The sequence below is a fragment of the Phoenix dactylifera genome, chromosome 3 (genome assembly GCF_009389715.1).
Source record: "Phoenix dactylifera cultivar Barhee BC4 chromosome 3, palm_55x_up_171113_PBpolish2nd_filt_p, whole genome shotgun sequence".
NCBI lineage: Eukaryota > Viridiplantae > Streptophyta > Magnoliopsida > Arecales > Arecaceae > Phoenix > Phoenix dactylifera.
This window is the reverse complement of record NC_052394.1, coordinates 16,732,758-16,749,560: the sequence shown is the minus strand read 5'-3', so window position 1 is coordinate 16,749,560 and position 16,803 is coordinate 16,732,758. Positions and strand designations below refer to the sequence as shown.

At 36.7% G+C, this 16,803-nt stretch overlaps 1 protein-coding gene across 3 annotated transcripts; it reads left to right on the top strand.

The window, feature by feature from the left end:
* Positions 1-2,103: 2,103 nt before the first annotated feature.
* On the top strand, positions 2,104-16,026 carry LOC103722962 (protein LEO1 homolog). 3 transcript variants are annotated; one of them, XM_008813724.4, is made up of 12 exons: positions 2,104-2,420; positions 4,664-5,025; positions 6,406-6,517; positions 7,382-7,567; positions 8,307-8,483; positions 10,754-10,885; positions 11,071-11,250; positions 12,291-12,422; positions 13,221-13,337; positions 13,438-13,686; positions 15,129-15,269; positions 15,626-16,025. In XM_008813724.4, exons 1-11 carry the CDS (start codon positions 2,274-2,276, stop codon positions 15,264-15,266), a joined length of 1,932 nt encoding a protein of 643 aa, XP_008811946.2. In that variant the 5' UTR covers positions 2,104-2,273; the 3' UTR covers positions 15,267-15,269; positions 15,626-16,025. The 3 variants fall into 3 exon arrangements, with proteins under 3 accessions (XP_008811946.2, XP_008811945.2, XP_008811944.2); XM_008813723.4 differs by having other exon boundaries at positions 2,105-2,420; positions 6,403-6,517; positions 15,623-16,026; XM_008813722.4 differs by having other exon boundaries at positions 2,105-2,420; positions 6,403-6,517.
* The last annotated feature ends 777 nt before the right edge of the window (positions 16,027-16,803 follow it).

The window sequence follows — 16,803 nt, the reverse complement described above, 5'->3', positions numbered from 1 at the left end:
AGCCTCGGTTGGCTCCTGGTTCGCGATTGGTAAAGTTTCTGGGTTCAATAGATGGTAGTGTACAGTGCCATCATTTATCTTAAAATATTTCTATAATTTTTTAATAAAAACAAAATTATTAAATAAAATATATTTTTTTGATAGAGATAAACTATGGTTAAAAGTCTATGGATAGAGAAAATATGATTATACAAGTCAACTGGACCTTTGTTGGTTCTTGTCTCCTTGTGGGGAGAGTTTCTAGGTCAATTATAGAAGATCACAAATAGAGATAGCAACAGATCAAATATAAGTCAAGTAGGCTATTATTTGTGCTCATCTTATACTTATCTTAGAACAGTGGGAAATGAGTATAGTTAGATGGGACAAATTGGATGGAATAGGTTGGATCAAAAAAAGTTGTAAAAAATTAATTTTTTAGCATACGAATCAAAAAATAAAAAGGATTATAAAAATAAACTTTTGCATATAACATACATTAAACAAAATAAGAGTCAAAGATATAGAACATGACAAACTAAATTTTTAATAATAATAAAAACATAACAAACAAGATATTATTGTTTAAGAAGTCAAATATTCTTTAAACTGAGAAAAATCTATCAACTCAAAAATAAACATTGAAGCATCATGGCATGTCATTTTTTACATGTTCAATCTTTCTCATGAGTGGAGCAACTAGGGCAAATGATGAGGAGAGAATTTATAAAGAGTTATATATACTTAAGTTGGGTTCAAGACGATTCTTGGCACCTGCCCCAGATCCGTTGCGAGTTAGGTAAAACCTGGGTACTCAATTAAGTGGAGTAGATTGCCACCCCTGATTCATATATAGTACATCATTTCTTGTAAAATATTCCCACCATTATTTTATAAAAAGAAAAGAATGTTAAATAATTTTAAGATTATATTTTTGATAGTTAGCATGAAAAAGAAATTTTAATGGGGAGAAATGGATCCAGTTACACTTAGGCTTCATTTAGCATCACTATATATAGTGGAATATTGAGTAGTAGAGCTTTGGCTAGTAAAGCTTCAAATAAAAGTTGTTTGCTATTTGCTAATTATATTTTTGAAGTAATGTAGAACCTTAATATCACTTTAGTAACCAAATTAAGAAAATACTTTTAGTATCAAAAAATGATAATAAAGGACATTATGTAGTGCTTTTAATTGTCGAACTGTTTAATATCAAAAAACCAAAAGCTTTTTTCCTTGGAGACTATTTTTAGCTTTTCAAGGAGCTATAAAGATATTTTAAAATTTTTATGAAAAAAATCATCAAAATAGCTTATGGTGTTTTGAGAAATACTTTTTAGCCCTCTAAAAATACCAAAACTTTAAAATCAATGTTGTGTTTGGCGAGCTTTGGAAAGGTTTGACTTAAGGTCCAACTAAAAAGTTTTGACCTAGCAAAACATTTGCATGCAACTATGCAAAAGAAAGATCTTAGAATCCAATTAATATATAAAAGAAGGATTTTATGTAAAAAATAATTGCTAATTTTCCAATAATCATCGGTTATCACATTCCAAATCATGATTTAAAATAATGGCCTTATAATGATCTTAGAGGAGGTCCATTACGTTAAGCTTAATGATAATGATATATTTTTTGGATAAATTATGATAATGGTATTTAAAGAACATATGGTATTTGACTATCATTCATTTATTCCTTTATAACATCCATTAGACAATAGAAGTAGGCTGTCATAGAAGGTGAATATTTGCATTTTTATGATATTTATTTGAGTAAATTTTATCCAAAATTTAAATGTATGCACCAATTTTTCCTCCAAAAGGGTTTGCACCACTTAGAAAGAAAAATGTTTTTTTAATTGGATGGAATGTGTTTTGGATGTGATTTTTCGGTTTTGCGTATTATTATTCATTATAACGCCTATTACAATGGTTGTTAAAAGTTATAAGAGATATTTTAATATTAACTTATTCCATATGTAATCATGAAATAACGTCGTTATTAAACCACTGGGTGTCGGATCCGGTTCCCATGGGCTAAACTTACCCGCTCCGCCTTATAAAGCGTAGGGACTAGGGACGCTAAAGGAAGCACAATCTCCATCGTAATAAAAAAAATCCGAGTCCGAGAAGCTCCGTTTCTTGGCGAAGCGGAGGAAGAGAGAGGGTTCGCTTCCTGGAGCCCGAAGCGAGACGAGAGAGGGTTCGCTTCTTGGAGCCCCAAGCGAGACGAGAGAGAACAAGAGGGGGAGAGGGAGGGGGGAGGAAAGAGAGCGATTGAGGGGGCGGCGGATGGTAGGGGAGAGAGATATGGAGGAGAAAACGAGGAATCAGATGATGCAGAACCTCTTCGGCGATCAATCCGAAGAGGAGGAGGAGGAGGCGGAGGAGGTCGATTCCGAGCACGAGGCCGCCGCCAACCATTCCGATTACCCCTCGGTATGGAACTGAACTCCTATTGATCTGGATTTTTGGGGATTTTGTCCGATTTCTTGATGTTTTGGACTCCAGTTTGGTTATTTGATCCGGAAGAACGAGCCGGATCTTCCCCTTGTTCATGAAATTTTTTTACTTTTGTATCTGATTTAGGGTTTTAGGAAATAGAGTGAATCGTGCTGTTAATTATTTCAGCGATGAGTTAGCATTTATATTTGTTTTGCTACTTATGTCAATCACCTGGATATGGATCTCTTGAACCTCTTTCTAAATCTTCAAATGAAAATTGAAAATAATTTTGTTGTTGTTGTGCAGAAGTTAAAATTTTGACGCATTATGTGATGCAGGACAGAACAAAAGTTGCACAATTTGGATTAGGTTTTATTTTTAAAAATTAATGGAAAACTAGTTTTGTTGTTCTTGTGCGTGAAAGTTCCAATTTTTAGGCATTATCCGAAGAAGAACAGCAGAAAAGTTGCAAAATTTAGGTTAGGTTTTATTTTTTTTTTAATTACGTGAAAATTAGTTTTGTTGTTATTGTGCGTGAAAGTTACAATTTTTAGGCATTATCTGAAGCAGAACGGTAGAAATGTTGGAAAATCTAGGTCTAGTTTCTTTTTTTTTTTTTTGGGGGGGGGGGGGGGGGGGGGTGGTATGGTAAATTAACGGGAAACAAGTTTTGATGTCCTTGTGCATGAAAGCTACAATTTTTAGGTATCATATGAGGCAGAGCATCAGAAAAGTTGCAGAACTTAGGTGCTGTCCAGCATCGCTTTCATCTTTTTATTTTTAAAAATAAAAAATTGTTTCCATTTTATTTCTAAATTTTAAAAAATATTAATATGTTTGGTATAGCTTTTTTTTTTAAAAAAAACAAAAACATGATAATGATAGTAGTGGCGGAAGCAGTGGAGGTAGTAGTGGTGGCGGCGATGGTAGCAAGGGTGGAGGTGCTAGTGATATGGTGGCATGAGAGTGGTGGCAGTGGTGATAGTGATGGTGGGGCCACTAATAATATGGCGGCGGCGGCGATGATGGTGATGTGGTAGAGTCGTGGCAAAGTTTGTGGTGGTGGTGGTGGCGGCGTGCGAAGGTGGTGTGGGTGGCAGCATCAGCGATGGCGGTGGTGGTGGAAACAATGATAGCGACGACAGCTGTGGTGGTGGTGTTAGAGATGACAGTGGTTGTAGTGGCTGCAGCGATGGTGGTGGTGGTAGAAATAATGGCAGTGGCAGCTCTAGTGGCAATGGTGGTGGCGGCGGAGACGGCAACAGTGACTATGGCAATGACGATGATAATGGTGGTGACAATAGTGGCAGTCGTGGTAGCAATGTTGATAGCGATGGAGATAGTATCAATGGTAGTGGTAAAAGACATGAGTTTCTTGTTTTTGAAAAAAGATCAAAATAAGAATTTCTTTCATTTTTTTCTAGAAACAATGAAAATATATTTTAAAAATAGAAAATAAAAATAATAACACTAAAGATATTTTTACCTTAGTTTCTATGATTTTGTTTTTAAAATAAAAAATAAGCAATAAAAGTGATTCCATACAGGCTCTTAGGTTTAGGTTTCAAATGACTCCAATAGTTGCGATTAGTATTGACATAATTTAAGTACCGGGTGAAACTAAATGGAGGTCTGAACCAAGTAATGGGTTTTCTTTAATTAACAGAGAAAAAAGGCATTTCTTGAAATGAATCAACAGTGAGTTCATGGGTTTTTGTTTGCAGTGTCTATATCATTTTTGAGGCAAGTATACATTACAGATAGTTACCATTAGCATATGCCTAAACATTTTAAGTCACTTTGATGCAGGTCAATCATATTTTAGCTTAGTACACATTGCATGCATACATAGACTAACAAGTTTGTGCAATTTAGTGACTTTTGATAATGATTTTTAATAAAACACATGCTATAAATTTTTGAAACAATCTCTACAAGCATGCTTATGTCCCTTCAAGAGGAATTCTTAAAGGCCAAATAAGTCTGGGATACTTTGGGTTGAAATTTGACCATGCTGTAGTATATGCAAACTGTATTAATTTGCATTGGGAGCTTGGTTACTTTTTCTAGTAATTGTGATTTCACCAATGTTGGAACTTTTTATACTACCATTACATTTATGCATGAATTTTACTACCTCTTCAATGATTATGATATTTACTAATGTAATTTAATAGGGTAAAGCTAGACTTCTTTTACGTTATCTCACCAGGATCTTGTTCTTGTTCTTTATTTAGGATGAGGGGGAGGGCGAGGCTGAGATCGATGGTGAAGGAGAAGGTGAAGGTGAAGGGGAAGGTGAAGTTGAGGGGCAAGGTGAAGTTGAAGTGGAAAGCGAAGCTGAAGCACATGACATAGATCTTGACATGGGAGAGAGTGAAGCGGAAAGGGTTCAGAGTTCTCCAGAAAGAGAAATTAGTGACCAAAGGATGGAGAGTGAGGCAAAAGATGCTGAAAGTGAAGAAGAAGGCTATGGGCAAAGAGTAGTAACAAGCAGGAGACGAGAAGTAGTCGCTAGTGAATCAGAGGGATCTGAGGGTAATCATTATGCTGATCATGATAATGAAGATGTGGAGGTTGCTTATGCAAGGAAGCCCAGGTAATTTTTTTTTAGTCATGCATTTCTCCTAGTGCAGACAAATATATATCTTTTTGCATGCATGCTTAGACTGATGTCATGATTGAATGAAAAAAAAGCTACATACTTGCTATGAAAATCTAATGGTTGTTGTCATTTTCTCAAATTACTTACCAGCTTTGTAGAGCATATCCATACTAATTCATTTGGGGTGCCAAGTTAGAAATTGTAAGCATTAACAAGGGCAAATTAAATTTGTGTTCAAGTTCAAAGTCCAAGCAGTTGTTAAGCTCTAGTTTTTGGTGGAAGTCCTGGGTCTGAATCTTAGTGAGGTGCTCTAAGATTTTGTTTTTGGACATTGAAGATATGCATAGGCCTTATGGCTGTTGTAATGTTTTGTTTGTTAGATAACTATGGCAAAATTTATAGGAAAGCAAATATAGGATTAAATAATAGAGAAACTAAGAGAGAAGGGAATCCCAGGCATGTTACTCAGATGCTGTCATTAGGATAGACATTCTGCCCCCAAATGTGCAGCCAGGCTCCCTGTGATCTACCCTTAAGACACGGTGGAACCTCTCACTAATGGCCCTCCTTGCTATGCATGCAGCAATGGATCTGGACCTTCTCTGTGATCTCAAAGCCTTGCAAATAAAGAAAAATCGAAAACTTTGAAGAAGCTAATAAGAGAGAAAGTGAGCAGAGTTGTGAGATCTTTTTTCCACATATTCTGTCTCTCAAGGAAGGTCGCAATAAAAAGAAACAAGCCTCATGCTCATCTTGGAACCATCTGGTCATGTGGTTTGGGCACATTCCGTAACCACACGAGGACGTTCCCTGTGCCCATAAATGGATACCAAAACCAAAGACCTGGTCGTATAACGTGGAATAGGCTTGAAGTATTTGATTAAGTTTGAAAGTCTTTGAATAGATAAGGTTCAATATTTTTAAAAACTAACAACCAAGTGTGAGAGGAGTTATGGACTTGGCTTACTCAGCGACAACGAGTACATGAGTACAGGTACCCTGTCCCCCCCTTACTCAGCCAAGTGTGAGAGGAGTTATGGACTTGTCTTACTCAGCCACAAGATGGAGGACTTCCCTCCAAATTTGAATCTTATATAGATTTAGATTCCAACATTAGTACAGGTACCCTGTCCCCCCCTTGCAGGGGCCCTGATTTTGTTCAGTTTTAGGCCCTAAGGGATAGCTTGGAGGTTCATGAATTATTTCCTTTATTTTAATCATGACTATGTATTGCTAGGATGATATTAGCTAAAAACTTCTATTATAAATTTGCTTGGAGAGTTTATATATATTTTTAATCATTTAATTGTTGATTCCTTATTGAAACTTCAATCTTTAGAGTTAAAAGCATTTTCTTTCTCAATTCTCCAGCAGGTCAATTGATGAGCAAAAAGATCATGAAGTTGTTCGTGATGTTTTTGGGGACTCTGATGAGGAAGAGCCTGCTGAGTTTGGTGCTCAAGATGAAATCGAGCAAGATTCACATGTGAGACCGAGAAATATTGAACACTCGTAGTGTTTTTCTCATAAAAGGAATTCTGTTTTCTCATTTGCACTTGTTATGATGCTCTTTATTTGCGTTTACTAGATGAAAATTGGTTGTTCTATAGGATTCTTGTTTTTGGTCAACATAGCTAGGCGAAATGTGTTCCAGTGTCAGCATATATTAGATTGCTAAACATAGATTTCTCAAATGCTTTTTATCTGGCTTGTGTTTGCAACTGTGCTGACAATGGAAAATGCCGTGCTATTCATATATTGGTTTACAAAGGATTAAAACATTATAAATTTAGCCAGCCAATAGAACTAGAAAAGATAGAGTAGGATACTAGTATATTGCAGCCTGGAGCTAGAAAGAGTACATGGAATCTATGAGAAAAGACTTGAAGAAATTCTCTACTTAGAAGAATTGGCGTACATGAAGCAATGCTTACATAGGAATGATCCAAGTGACCTCATATTTGATAGGAACTGTTAGATGCTTGCTGTTTTATGATTTTATTATCTAGGCAAATTAAAGAACAAGGACATTATATTATTTCCCGGTGGAATCAGTAGAGGGTGATGGATACTTATGTGTTAAAATAAGTTCATTGTAGGACTGTAAGGTAGCTTAACCGAACTATTCAAAATTTACTTTCTAAGAAAAAGCTTTAAAAATGAGATCTGCAGGGAATTTATGAATGCTTATGAAGATCAATTTCGTTGAATCATCTCTCAGTGCTGGCCTTTTCTCCACGCTGGCATTTAACATTCACTGTCCTGTTTTGTTTTGCATGCAAATTTGTTTGCTTTTTTTGGCTAAGTTTTGTTTTCTAACAAAAACATTTCAATATTTTATCTTGTTCAGAGATCTCCTATGGAGGAGGAAGGTAGCTATGAGAAAGGTTTGAGACCGGAGGACATAGTGCCCGATGATGATGGCCAGTATGAGTGGGAAGATGAGAATCTTGAAAAGAAACCAAAGGAGAAACCAGTTGGCCCACCATTGGAATTGGATATTCCACTGCATCCTCCACCAGGTCGACCTGAAAGAGTGAGTCTTTATCTTCTGGCTTCCTCTCACTGACAGAGTCCACTTTTGCTATGCATCATCTTCTTCAAGGTTATATAGGGTTCGTACTACTATATAAGGGATTATTTAACTCCATATTAAATATATGGCGGAAGTGTTAATTCAATCTTAACACGAATCATCCTTAATCATAATCATAATCATTTAGCCTTTTCTCAGCTATTTGGGGTTGGCTTTGTGGGTCCATGTTCGCCAAGTATTTTATATTAGATGTATACCTAACCCTCCTAACTTTTATGTGTCTGTTCCTGTTCTAAGCGATCTTATCAAAGCTCAAGAAGCATGTCTATATGGCCATTTGGTAGTTCTGTGTGATTTTTCCTGTCTAATCACTTGTCTCTTGCAAGGTCATTGATTTTTTGTCATTCATTTTTCGGTTTCTTTTAAGATGACTTCTTTATTCAATGCATGTTCTGAGAGGTATTATTGTCCGGTCCCACATTTCCAATGCCTGCAGAATGGATGGGTGGCATTGATGATTTTGCTTCTATTTCAGTCTCATTGTGTACTTGAAATTTACTGAATTGTCATTCTGCAGAACCCAACAGCACTTCTGCCTCTTTGTTCTATTCTATAGGACTCCTTTGATGCAGAACATGCAGTTTGATCTGTTTATGAGCTTGATGGTCCTTATCAAATCTTTGACTTTGACTATTGACCGGCACAGATCTTGCTTTTAAGAAATACTCCTCTCTTGCAGATGAACATGATCAAGGTATCTAACATCATGGGCATTGAACCAAAACCTTTTGATCCTAAAACATACGTAGAAGAGGATGTGTTTGTGACAGATGAATCTGGAGCTAAGAAACGTATACGCCTAGAGGACAATATCGTGCGTTGGAGAGCTGTCAAGAACCGTGATGGCACAACCTCTGTAAGTGAAGGCCTGCTGAATCACAATATATCATACACCAGATAAATTTTATCGCAATTATCTTTTTGTATGTTAACTTTTATTTTGTTATCCATAACCTTTTTTTGGTCAATGCATTTGATTTTCTTTATGGTTTAGGTCGTTGATATCTCTATCCAAATTTGGTTGCAAGAGTTTGAAGTATGATTTAATGATGTTTCTTGGGGATTCAATGGAAGTACCAATTTTTTTTGTTGGACAGTTGCTGAACAAGTTAACAATTTTTTTCCCTCTTTTCAGGCTATTATTTTCTTATTTGTCCTTTTCTTTTTTCTTTGTGGCTAGCAAGTTGACCTGTGCTCAGTATTTGATTGGCAAATTCTACTTACACTAGTTATCTACTAGGCAAGGTATTGTGATAAAATTATATTAAGGATGTGAACTATATAAAGGTAAGTTTTTGCAAAATCAACATTATCGAATTGTTTCGGACATTGGGAAAGTTAAAGCTTGTGCTGGCTAGAGTCTTGATGGACAACTATGGTTGGCCTTACTCTGGCTTATTGTTTTGTGGGAAACTTTGATCAGCATTGCTGAGGTCCTGTGGTGGACAAAGCTTGGGATGCATAAGCAAGAGTTCAGGAAATATAACTAAGGTCTTAGCTTTAAAGTTGGCAACTGAAACAGAAGTAAATTCTGGATGGACCCATAATGCATGCATGGTGTTTTTGTGATTTCCTCTTTTTCTTCATTTTTCCATTGATTATGAGAAAAATCTGAGCTGGAAGACTTGGTTTGGTAAGCAAAAGGGTTCAAGGGGATCCATGTCCCATCTTTCAAAGGGCATCCAATGGATGGGGAGATTTTTTATTTTGAACTTATGGACCTGAGTTTCTCAAAAACCAACAAAAAATGGATATGCAAAGTAGGTTGTCAAACTTCATGATGAAACTGCAGCAAAGCAATAGTGCAATCTATAAATTATTATCTAGTGGTATATTCTTAGTACCCATCTAGTATAAGGCTTTTGTCATCTCTAGATGTGTGAATATAGCTATGGGCAACTGAAAGAAAATTATGCCTAGAGTCGAGTTTGTTGGTTGTTTCTGAAATTTTGCCTGCTCATCGATGAATGAGGAGAAGGCTTTGTATGTAGGTAATGGTCTGACTTTCTTTTATGGAGAAGAGAGCTAAGGATCATGACATCATGTATCCCCTACCTGTGTACTAGCCGCCAACTGGTGGATGGTCTTCTCAGATTTTTATTCCCTTCATAATTTTATTGTAAACTCAACTCAGTATATGGATTTATGTTCATAGGATGTAACTGTAGTTTTATTCCCTTATCCGGGCTTGGGACCGGTTATTGTACAAAACATAGATGGAGTTAAAATAGTTATTTCTAATATTCCTTCTAATATAGCTATTGTCATCTCTTAATTCTGGTTGTTTAGTGTGGTTGTTTTTGTCTGGTTTGTGTTTTTACTTATCAAATTCCTTCATGCCGATTCAATGACCATGTGTACGTATTCTGCCTGCCTTCCCCCCTCCCCCAAATTCCCGATTTTGAGTTCCTTGCCATTTCTGGTTAAGGCGAAGGCGTGATTTACCTTTTCTATCACCTTAGGTGTTTAGTTGCTTGGTTGTATTAGCTAGTTTTCTTTGTTAGTAAAAATCATGTGTTATGCTTCTTCAAGATTCTGTTTTTCTTATGTTTTGCAACCTGAGATAATTTGAAGATGCACATGGTTTTAGATACCAGCTGTGCTGGTTTGTGCTGCTTAGCTTACATTTGTGCCAGACCCATTTGTGCCAATGAGTGGCAAGCACTGGTCATAGCAGAATGCATATGATGTCCTGCCAGGCTTCCATGGTTCCAACATTCCTATTTAAGCCTTTAGAGTGCATAAACATCATTTGTTATAAACATATGACAGCATGTGTACTTAAGACTGAAGCAGTAGCTTGTTAAGCTTGTCTTACTCTTCACAGTTTGTCTTGTAGCAGTCAGTTCTTGGGTGCCAGCTGCTTGATTGGCCTCACTTGACTGTATATCCCTTTCTGAGCCAACCGCAGGCACTCTGCATGCGTTTTTTTTTTTGAAGGGGGGGTGGGGTATATACACAGTTTGTGGCTGAGTTGATTGTATTCTCGTTTAGATATGGTTCTGCTAATAGATTCGCAGACAGGATTACATACATAGATGTACTTTCCAGTTCAAATTAAGTATTCAGCTGAATTCTTTATTATCATCTCTGTGTCTAACATTTTTATGCATATCTTTGCTGCAGTATGAAAGCAATGCACGTTTTGTAAGGTGGGAAGATGGAAGTCTGCAATTGCTGATTGGTAATGAAGTTCTTAACATATCTGTGCATGAGGCAGATCACGATCAAAGCCACCTATTTCTTCGGCATGGAAAGGTGGTACTCATGTCTTTACTGTTGCGAGATAATCATGCTCTGAGACTCGAGCATTTTATATCTCAGCATCCGGATGATTGGTTGATAATTGTACTCTGGTTCCATCCTTTGATAATTTGGGTTTATTTGCAACACTTCATGACAATATGGTTAAATTAATTCCTTTGATATTTGTGTTAATGCAGGGAATCTTGCAGTCCCAAGGAAGGCTTTTACGGAAGATGAGATTTATGCCATCTTCTTTATCATCAAAGTCTCACCGTTTACTGACCGCTCTCGTTGATTCACGTCATAAGAAGGTTTACAAAGTGAAAAATTGTATTACTGACATTGATCCAGAGAGAGAAAAAGAAAAGAAGGAAAGGGTAAGAGATGCTGGCATCCAGTCATTTCATGTTCACTGTAGGCAAACTTGGCAAATATTTCATCCAGATGTGTCCTGTAATTTAAGAAACCACAATTTTATAATTTAATGTATGCTCCTGATTGCTGACACCTTGTAAATGAGTTGTTACCTATTAGTTGTCGGTATGGTAATCTGCGTTCTATCAATTATTCAAGAAGTTGCTTTACCTATCCAATATTTACAACTCGACCTGGCCAGCACCTTAACAGTCACATTGGATTCAACACCCATTTCATCAGTTTTGCTCTTACAATTCAAATTATTTTTCTGCACTTGCACATCACTTCTGCTAGCTGCTTGAATTGAATTGCTTTTTGATCTTTCAATATTATATTCTCTAGACAAAGTTTCTGCATCTTTGACTCTCATCCAATTAAAATTAGTCTCAATAAATGGAGCATTTTTGATAACTACCATTTAATTGATTATTTACAAGTGTTCATATTTTCCTTTTTAGTAGTTCATCAAGGTCTGCCGTACCATCCTATACTGTCCGATACGGGACATACCATACCGTATCAAAAGAAAATCAGTACGAAACATACCTTTAAGTTGGTAGAAGCCCCGTATGGCATGTACCGAGGCGTTGAGGTGTGCACCGGTCCGTATTGAGGAATACTGAGATAAAAATTGAGAAAAATAGCTAGAGAGCTATTTCGGCGCAGAGATATACCGTACTGTACCATACCGCTAAGGTACCGATATGGTACCCAGTACCGAGATTGCGGACCTTGATTCATCCTCTTTGATCGATGGTCAATTAGTAGCTTTTAGACTGTTTGTAGCTTGAATTTGATAGAAAGTTGAGCTAATTGTGTTTCAGACTTGTTGAGGACCATTCGATGAACTAGACATTTTGCTTATTAAGTCCTAATCTAACATCCAAATATGAGCAAGCTTGTGTGACTTTATTTTCACCTCTTAAATAAATATATTTTATAAATGTTCGTAATTTTAGATGTGATATCATTTTATACTAAGGGGGGAAGTCTCTTGCAGGTTGAAGGCCAAACAATTAGAGCTAATGTACTTCTTCAGAGGAAACGTGAAAAAGTAAACCGCAAGTACACACAAACTGTGAGCAGAGGACGGCAGCTTTCTCCAGGGTTTTTGGAGGAGGCACTAGATGAGGTCTACTTTTTATGATACTTATGATTTGACATCTGATTAATTACTAATATCGAAGTTGACTGTAATAATATGAAGCTGTTTTAAGGTTATTGACAAACTTCTTGTTTGTACCCTTGGAAGATTGAGAAAGATGCTTTCGTATCCATCTAAATTTTGAATTACATCATAAACTTGTCATTTTTAATTTTGGTTTCCTCTTTTTATCATATGCTCACATTTATTATTTTCTTATAATGTACATATAATATAAAAAATCTTCTTAACTTCAAGAGGTGGAATGGTTCAAAACCAACAAGTTTTTCTCCAAAGAAATGCTCTTGACAATGCAGTTGATCATTTGATAATTTATTAAACATCATTAGCAAGCTTATGTTATTGTTGGTTTCTTCTACTGTTTCTATTCTTTTAATCTTCGTTCTCATATGTGCCATGGTTTCTAATTCTTTATCCTGGCCGCTTGTGTTTTTGTCATGTGCATTTTATGTGCATGCACTGGTATGCTCATGCTCAAAGGATTGTTATTGGTTCAGTATAACCAGTTAAACTGAGATGCCTATTAGATTGTCGGATCACCTTTTCTCCTAGATTGGCAAATTATGTTGCATGTTTATTCATTGGCAATCATTTGCACTTTATTAGCTCCTTGGTTTTACTAATGTTTGCTAACTGATGCTCATTTCCTTTCATGGTCCTTTCATGGCTTAAATATGTTGAGTGCGTGACCTTTTGGCATTACAAAGTTGTGGATGGTAATGGAACATTTTTCTGATTCCTTGTTATCATCATTCTTGAGTGCAGGAAGATGAGCCTGAAGACTATTACAGTTCTCACCGGGCAGCTTCAGCTCGTTATCGTTTTGAGGAAGATATGGAAGCAGAAGCACAGGCTGAGAAGCGCATAATGAATGCAAAGAGAGTGAGTTTGCATTTGCTTTCCTTATTTCCGTACACATTTAATTTGCCAGTTCTTTGTTCAACTTCCTAAAACATGTGTGCTCAATTTTATGGATTATCAGTCAAATATACACAAAAATGTCCCTCGCAAACCATCCTTGCCCACAGCTCGTCCAGCAAGGCGCCAGGTAGAGGAATATTCAGAGAGTGACAGGGAGGAATCTGAATATGAAAGTGATGGTGAGGATATTGAGAGGTCACCGGCACATACAAGGGAGGATGAGGCAGACCATGAAGATGAATATGAGGAGGATGAGGCAGATGAAGAATCCCTAGGTGCAAATTCTGCATCCGAAGAAGATGAAGATGAGGTAATATATATCCCTACCTAATCTTGCTTTATTGTTTCGGTTTCTATTTCTAATAACTTTGGATTTATTTATGGAACAACCTACATACAATGCATGGTCTGCATGCTTGTCAGCAAGTTTAACTTAATTGGAGTAAAAAAGTTCCTGCTAGATCACACTATTAAGTATATTATATTTATATTAATTGTGTGGGCAAGGATTTATCATATAGTTATGAAGGTCAGTGTTATGAGATGGACAAATTGCAGGATGCTTAGAATTGTATTAGCAGAGCATGAAGTGATGGAGCAGCATTTGATGGTTTACCATGTATTAGGATGGGCTCAGATTTAGCCAAAGGTTCTGAAAAGCACAAATGGCTTAAAAGGACTTGGATTGAAGTCATGATCAGGAATTTGAGTTCTGAGAATAAATGGAACTGCATGAAAGCAGTATATTGATCGCACAAAGCTGGTTTATGCCCTTAGCATTTAAAATTTCAAAAGATCATTTTATCTCTTTTAATAAGTGCTCTCTTTGTTATCAAACATTTTGATGAAACATTTGTTATTCAATTTGATGTTTTTATTGCAGTGATATTCAGTTGCAAAAACCTATGGAACACATATTCAGTGCACCTATAATGTTTCATTTTTCTCATATTGTCGGATCATAACATATTACTTAGAGGTCTTGACAAATTTTGGGGCAGACTTGTCAGTTTTAGATATTTTTGTGACTTTCAACATGAAATTGTAAGTCATTCTTATGATCATACTTCTAAGATATCATGGACAGATGTTGTGAGGAAGGGCATAAACAGCTTATGTTGTTGCTGGATTTGGGTTTGATGACATTAGTAGCAAGAAAGTGTTTGTTAACTACTGCAGTTAACATTGATATTATTTTTTTCACTATATTACCCAAACTCTAGAGTGGAGAATTCATGAAGTTCTGCATTCCGCTTTTCCACGGCCATGTGCCATACTGTAATTTTACTGAATTTGGCAGGAAGTTGGATGTGAATTTGACAGATGCATTCTGACCAGTAACATGAAGGTGCTTTTAATTTACCACCCCGGTGTTCATTTTTTTTAATCTGAGTAGAACTCGATTCAGATATGAGCTTAATTTTTTTTGAATATATTTAGTGCCACTTTAAGTATTAAATACTTTTGCTTAACTAGTAGGTTACATATGAAATATCTCTAATTGCGATATCACTGATTTTAAGCAGAGCATGTCATTCCCATCCAAAATTTTCATATATGGGCCGTAAGTGGTCCTTGTGTGCAAGCAATGTGCCAGTGGGTCAGTCCTATGTTAAGTGTGTGTAACTTGAAGTGTTCTTTTGCAAAGCATTTATGAGAATTGGCTACAATATGTATGAACTTCCAATTGAGAGGTCTTATGAACCATAGCGTATTATTGATGTTCTATTGTCAACCTTCTACCTGCTACAGGAGCCAAGGAGAAAGATCAAGGAAACTGGAAGCAGCAGTCTGAAACGCAAGGAGATAGAATTAGATGGAGAGTCTCCTCCACGAAAGACAACAATGCATCGTAGAAAGGCAGTTGTCTTTGACAGTGATGAAGAGTGAGCGGTAAAAAAGGAACTTTTGACTCGTTTTTCTGATATCCTCCATGGCACAAAGATTTGCATAGATAGACTGCATTTCACCCGCATACATTTAAGCAAAGACAACTGATACATTATGAGTTAAAATTGATGAGTCTGATCTGCTTGTTTTCAGTAGCTTACTAGTTAAATGATCATATTGTGCCCCCATGACTGTCCAATTACAAATCAGGCAGACAAACGTATATTCCATCCATCATCAAACTACACTTAAGAACACACCACCACCTTAGTAGGTTAATACATGATATGAGATCTGGAAAAGTCCATCTCTGTCTCAATTTTGATGTATTTTTCTTGTTGTGGTGTCATGTTCAGCAGGAGTTGGCACTGGCGCCGCTAATTGATGGAGGTGCTCTAGGCGCTGGTGGGAGGGCACCTCTGCATTGTCTGAGATGACAACTCCATCCGGACTTGTTGCACAATGAAGCGTATATTTCACCTTCTGCACCATTTTTACTTTGTTTCGTTTTTTAAGCTAGAAAGAACTGGTGCTCGTCACCTTGAGGAACTTGGGGGCCTTGAATCAATACACCAGATATAATGGTTGAACAAGTTGTTTTTCTACTTATAATCATGATGATCATTGTGTATTCTAAGCCCAGTCTACTTATAATTATGATGATCACTGTATACTCTAAGCCCAATGTCAGCCTTTGGGAGATTCATGAGATTCGTCCTGTAATGATTTCTAGTAAGGTGGAGCCCGGATTTAATGATGCTATGCAGTGCACAGGGGTCTAAGCATTTGAATCAAACGTTTCTTTCAGATATTAGTGCAGATTGACCCTTAGCTAGAATAGCATACAAATTCAGGCATATTGTCTTGATAGTAGGCATGCAACATAAGGTTATGGAAGTCCATGATTTACACCAGAAGTTCATGAAATTTCCATAATATCACATGCAAAAACACACAACCCTAACTATTTCTAGTTCTTCTCCCCACAAAAACGTATTCAAGTCTTGATGATTGCAGATACAGTCTTGAGCTGGGCTTAAGTGTGGGTACACTTCAATCGTGAACTCAGCACATTTTTTCTTAACACTTCTATTGGATGAGAAGAGGGGTTCTTTCAATTTATTCTTCTATTTTTGAAAAATGCTTGCAGCCCTTCGTATGAACATTTACCTGCCACAACTCCCTCTGTTATCATAATCTCGTATATATCTCCATTAAGATTATCCATGAATGGATGGACAAGGGAGTACTAATAAGCATGTTTTACTGCTTTGTATTATCAGTGACAGAGCTACATCCATGTATTATTTGCCAGCTTTCATCCCCTCCATGCAGGTCAAAAGCACATTGATTATGATGACTGATGAGTTGTCCACAGAAAATACATCGTAATATGGGATTATCATGTACACTAAAACACTATCACATCCGAAGTGCCCTGACATGAACCATCAGTTCGTAACCAAGTAAGGGTGATTGAGGCAAGCAGCAATGGAATTCAACAAAATCAGCACTTTGAAACTAGAATGCTAAAACC

Bases quoted from the DNA above. Each gene is read 5' to 3' on its own strand.
- LOC103722962 (XM_008813723.4), top strand. From the start codon at position 2,274: ATGGTAGGGGAGAGAGATATGGAGGAGAAAACGAGGAATCAGATGATG. The intron at 2,421-4,663 runs GTATGGAACTGA...TTCTTTATTTAG, and splicing joins ACCATTCCGATTACCCCTCG to GATGAGGGGGAGGGCGAGGC. The intron at 8,484-10,753 runs GTAAGTGAAGGC...TCTTTGCTGCAG, and splicing joins ACCGTGATGGCACAACCTCT to TATGAAAGCAATGCACGTTT.